Source organism: Phalaenopsis equestris, unplaced genomic scaffold, assembly GCF_001263595.1.
Source record: "Phalaenopsis equestris unplaced genomic scaffold, ASM126359v1 Scaffold000455, whole genome shotgun sequence".
Lineage (NCBI taxonomy): Eukaryota > Viridiplantae > Streptophyta > Magnoliopsida > Asparagales > Orchidaceae > Phalaenopsis > Phalaenopsis equestris.
The window spans coordinates 525,815-531,945 of record NW_018164896.1 but is presented as its reverse complement, the minus strand read 5'-3'; the positions used below and the strand labels follow the sequence as shown (position 1 = coordinate 531,945).

General features: G+C 39.0%; 1 protein-coding gene across 1 annotated transcript; it reads right to left on the bottom strand.

Annotated features, from left to right (window-relative positions):
• Positions 1-1,550: 1,550 nt before the first annotated feature.
• Positions 1,551-2,854, bottom strand: LOC110027854 (AT-hook motif nuclear-localized protein 17-like). Its single transcript, XM_020729467.1, has one exon. The coding sequence runs from the start codon at positions 2,607-2,609 to the stop codon at positions 1,644-1,646; it is 966 nt and encodes a 321-aa protein (XP_020585126.1). The 5' UTR covers positions 2,610-2,854; the 3' UTR covers positions 1,551-1,643.
• Positions 2,855-6,131: the final 3,277 nt, after the last annotated feature.

Sequence of the window (6,131 nt, the reverse complement as noted above, 5' to 3'; positions counted from 1 at the left end):
TGTTTCAATACATGACCTTTTAATAGTTCTTAGAATTTAATGTTCTAATTCACGTTAATTTTTTTAATATATGACCTTTTACTAGTTCTATATATGACCATTGTAAATCTCCTATAATTAACTTTTACTGCCCTGGTTTTGGTTGATGCAAGTTACACTGGGATCATCTGTTTGGGACAGCTGCAGCTTATTGAATAATCTGCTGATAACCTGTTGAAAATAATCTGCTAATAAGCTTGGTGTAGTGACTATTACAAATTTTATTTTTTTGGAAAAGCCAGGCGGCTGCTAAAACCAGCCACCGCACCTATCTGAGTGCGGTGCGAAAACACTGCTTTCAACGTTTTCAAAACATATAAGCTGACAAAATGCAGTTTACCCAAACAGGCCATTTGTATTTTCAAAATGCAAACTGCACCAAATAAGCTGCCCTAAACGGATGAGGGGTGGATTTGAAGCATGATGATTATGATTAAACTGACTCATGGTTAATTACAATAATAGTTTGGTTAAAATAATTTCAATGATATGTATTTATAAATTTTCGATTGTTCTTTGAGTTGATAGCATATTTTTGGAAGTAAAATACAGAAGTATGAATAATTAATGATGTATTTAAAATTTTATTATGATATTTGAAGAAATAATTTGTTTCCTTGTTAAAAATTGAAATAGGTACAAATTTAATAGCATATAAATAAGTTCTCATTTAAACCATAAATATTGTGAAAGTGAACCAATTTCGTGATTATATAATCTCTAACTTTCATCTCATCTTGAAATGAAGAGAAAAACGGCTTAGAAATTAATTAATTTAATTACATTGCAATCTTCAAGAATTATGATATTCAAGCAAATACGAGGTTGCGGCTAGGATTTAACCCAGCAAGCTTTCTGAAAAGTTATTAATATATCCCCGAATTTGACTAATTTTTGGTAAAATTTCTAGCTATCTTCAAAATCAAGGATGTATATAAATACGATATTTAACAACAAAATTGACAATAATATGGGATGTGAATGTGAGAATGTAGCTTCAAATCTATAAAAAAAATATAATTAATCAAGATATTATTAAAAATAATTAAGGCAATTGATTTAAACCAGACCAATTAGTGCTTGATTGAAATAACTTGTTAAATGATTATACTTTAGCTAACTAACGGCCACGATCAAGGATCTAACCAAAGTTATTAAAAATAATACTTTTTAACCAAACATATCTAACCTAAAAAACTGCAGCTTGGAGTCATCGCAGGCGATCAGCAGCTGGATATCGAGGCCGCCGAGCACGATGGCGACGACCACGTTGATTTTAAGTCATATCTTAGTTAAATCTTGCAACCTAACAACCCCACCACAGTACCAATCCTCCCTTCCTACTCAATTTGATTTTGCTTGAAACAAATTTACTACTATTTCTAGATAATAAAATACAACAATTCCGAAAAAAAGGATCCAGCAACCCACGACTTTGTTTGAGACAAATTTTGTATCAGCACTTGGAGCCCAACTCTGTGCAGAAGATAAAAAAAAAAAAGGATGCTCCGACTAAAAAAACAGCAAAAGATTTTAGAAAAAGGTTAGGAAAAATCTACAAGCACCGATCTTAACAAAAAAGGGGAGAAAGACTGATGAAGATTTCAAGAGCCAGAGAGATGGAAAACGGTTCCAGAGAAGAATATAAACCATCGAAATCGATCCAGAAGCTTCATATCAGTATGGCTGATGCGGCGGTCGGCCTCCAGGTGGCCATATAATCTCCTGAGCAAAGTGCGAGCCATACATCGCCGCCATTCCGCCCGACTCTGCCGCAGGTTGCGGCGGCGACGGGGGAGCGACTGCTGTAGATGAAAATGGTGAAAGAAGTTCTGCTGCTCTTCGTCATGATATTGCCTCTGGGCCGCCACTTCGCCCGTTGCGTCTTCCCCGGAAACCGATACCGACGCCTCTTCTTCCAACGGCAGCCGATGAAAAGTCGTGTTCGCAAACGCAGCCGCCACCACCATCACCACCCCAGAAGCCAACAACGGCCCCGCCACCGTACCGCCAATAACTTGCCCGTGCGGCCCCGCAAGCGATAACGTCATCACAGCGCTAACCGCAGCGGCCGGCGAAAGCGCGGCCATCTCCGGCGGCATAAAAGTGGCCGAAATGGACAGGATCTCGAATCGCCCGTGGAATACGATAGCTGCCTCAGCACCTGCCTGCTGTATCGTGACGTTGACCGCGGCGCCGGTCGCGGCAAGAACGCAGATTCCGAGTTTACGGTGTCGAGAAAATCGCGTTAGGGAGTCAATAATATCGTGGCCGCTGGGGATTTCGAGCACGTACGGGCGCATCGCGGCCGACGGCTCCGACTCCTTTGTGATAACTACCGGCGGCTTGGGTCTGTTTTTGGAGCCCGGGGGTCTGCCACGTGGGCGCTTCACGATCTCGATGCTCGCGCCGTCGCTTAACTGCGGTGGCGGAGGGGGAGGCAGTGGTTGCTGCGGCGGCTTTCTTTCTTTTCTCTCCCCGTCTTTCCTTCTTTTAGCTATGCCCTGGAGACTGTCCACCTCATCGGAGAAGGGCTCTGGTTTCATGATGTCGAGGCTGTTTAAGATCATGAATGGAAGTATTTTGATGAATGAAAAATAGCTGTGTTGCTTAGTTTCGAGAACAAGGAAAGGATTTGGTGAGGAGACGGGAAAGAGAAGGATTGGGAGGGGTGAGGTTGGAGAGGGAAGAAATTAAAGATAAGAGTTGATGGTTACAGAAGCTGCTGCTTTTATTTCTACGCACCGCTTTTTTGGTGGTCGGGGAGGGGAGGGGAGGGGAGAGAGAGAGAGAGAGGATTCTATATGCTTGTCGGCTGAGGTGCGGAGTACACTTACGTGAATGGGTTGAGTTTAGTTTTATTCCCGGCTAATTCGTTATGCATTAAATTAAATATTGTTAAATTTAAAATTTCGGTTGGAAAAAAGTGATTCGAATGATTTTATTTGTGACGATTATAGACAAATAAATAATTATCCAAATCAATGATTATAAATTGTAATTAAACATGTGGGAAGTTGATACTTATGATAATTTTTTTTGTGATCTTGATATTTTGAGAATTATAAATATGAATATGAAAAATTTGGCACTTAGATTTGTAAGTTGTTTATAAATAAAAAGTCAACATAGGGAATAAGCCTAAGGGCTATTGATAGCCCATCTCGTCGGGTTGACATACCAAACTCAACTGACTTGTATCAGGTTGGGTATTGTCGAATTGACTAGTCAAGTGTCCAATATCAGATACCAACTGCGAATGAGGAAGGACGGAGTATACGCCCGACAACACTGAACTTCAGGCCCTTCATTCTCTACATCACACCAATATGACGGAAGTATACACCCGACAACACTGAACTTTAGGCCCTTCATTCTCTACATCACACCAATATGACGGCGTTAGACTGCATTGACAAAAATTATATTGTACTAAATCTAACTAATATTGTCTCATTGTAAACTAGTTTGAGAGATATCATATCTAGCCCTTTATATAATTAGAAATGATCTCCTGCACTTTGGGGGATCCAATCTGAGATATCTCTGTTTCTCTTTTTCCTTGTTCACACAGAAAGAGTGTACATTCCATTCCTCTTTGCTTCTTCTGTGAGTCTTACCCACATTATACATATGAGCCCACATGAAATCCGACGTTCAAAATAAGCATATAAGAAATGTGTTTGTATGTATGTAAACGCCCCTAAAGATTTGATGCTTCGCATTACTCGCAAAAAAAAAATGCTAACTCATAGTATTAATGCAACACTTCGAATTCTAGGGAAAACAAATATACAAGTAATAAATTTATATATATTGTTGTGCATTGAAAGATTCGTGACAATAAAGTGATAGTTTAATGTCTCGGTGTTATGGTATTATATGAAGATTCATCACACACACATATAATAGATAATTAGCAGGAGGAGACACCATGATTTTTTATGTGACAAAACTTTGGAAACGAAAAAAATCACGAGGTCTAGCCTAGTCATAGTAATATTCTATGTGATTGTTAGTACATAGACCCACTTTTGTCCTGAATCAGGGAAGATAGAATTATAAAGTTGATAATCACAAATGTGTAATAGTAATTTAGGTTTAATAGTAATAATTGGGTTACAACAAATGTATTTCTTGGCAATCAAAGGTGATTAAGGGTTGCAAATGTTGTAGTTTGACTGTTACAAAAAGATTGATTTGCCACCATAACTTTAATCAGTGGCTATAATTGTGTTAGCTCGCCATAGAGACTGTAGATATTAGCTATGGTAGTGTTAGTTGGGTCATAGAGGTCATCATTGGAAGCTACAATATTAGTGTGTTTTGTAGGACATAGCTGGTTACATAGGCCATAGTAAGGACCAATAATAGTATTAGTTTGCCACAAATGTTATAGTTGGAAGCAACAGTAAAAATTAGCCACAATAGATCTAGTGGAAAGTAGTTTGCCATAAATATCGTATTTGCAAGCAGCAGTATAAATTAGCCACAATGGATGTTGTGGAAAGTTGTAATGATAACATTTAATCATGTAAGCCAAAATGAGGAGTTGTAGTAGCATTGGTTGACCATCAAAGCCGTAGTGAGGAGCTGTAGTAGTAATTAGCCATGTAGGTTGTAGTGAGAAGCTATGGTAGTACTGTCCACATAGGTCATAGTAGATCATTGCAAGAGCTTCAGTTGGCCACAAAAGCTATAATCAAAGGTTGTTATGACAGCAGTTAGCCATGCAGGCCATAAATGCAGGCCATAATAGGGGGTTGCAATAATAATCAACCACGTAGAACAAAGTAGGATGCTACAATAATAGCTCACCACATAGGCCATAGTGGGTTGTTGCAAAAGTGTTAGTTGGTCACAAAGGTTGTAGGGGAAGGTTGTTATGACAACAATTAACGACATAAGCTATAGTTAGGAGTTGTAGTAGTGATTAACCATTTGGCATTTCCCAGCATTCTTTAGATCCCTTAGCTAAGTTGCAAAATCCTAATGAGAATATGTCTATTTCACTAGGTTCTTGTGGTTAACTTATTTAGTCCACTACACAATGGGCAAGAACCATAATTCAAAAAAAATTTTAGCATCCAAATTGGTTAGATCACGAGTGAAAGAAGATCAGAAGGTTAACTTAATAACTTGAAGAAATTAAAACTCAAGAAATATTTATTGGGAAAACATGGAAGAAAATCACAAAAAAATCACTATCCTCACATCACATTTGACAAAAAAGAGAATTAGCTACTATTGACGAAAGGAATCAATGCAAGGAAATCCATTGAAACCAATGATACAAGTAGCAATACAAAAAAATAGTTTACAACCAAGGTTTTCCTCTTCACAAAAGCAGCTAGTCCCTCTCTTATACAAGCCTCTCAAAGAAAACAAAGAAAAATCCCCTAACAACTTTCTCGTTCAAGTAAGAAGAAGAAGAACTTCTTGGGCACTCCAAGAACCTCTTCTCTACAACGAACCCTAACCCTTAGCAATCTAAAGAAATCTCTCACTGTTCCAAGTAATATATTTGATAATGGTGGCACCACAAATACAAGAAAATTCCTTTCAATTTTGAGTTTTGCGATGGGCACTACTGCACTAGGGTTGGACATGTCGTTCTTCTACGAGTAGGGCATGGGTGCACGACCATGCAGATGCAGGGGAGCTGCTATGTGGGCACGAGGATGCAGCTCTTAGATTTATATGACAACGCAGTTGATTTACCCATCAGGCACATGGGCACAAGATTCTAGCACGGTTGCACTATAATTTTGCTGTGGGTGTGTCGTGTTCGCTATCTCATGCATCGACACCATTTGGGTTTGATGCAGACGGGTTCTGAGGCAGCGCGAGTACGCTCCTCAAGGCCCATCACAGGTAGGGTTGTCAATTTGGCTTGTTGTTCGCTAACAGCTTGTGTTCGGCTCGTTAAGCAGCCCGTGTTTGGCTCGTTCGTTAAGCTTAACGAGTCGAACACAAATAAATTTTTAAGCTCGAAATATAAACGAGCCGAACACGATCAAATATTTGTTCGCTCGTGTTCGGCTCGAATTGACTCGAAAAGAAATAAATAAATAAATACACACACGCACACA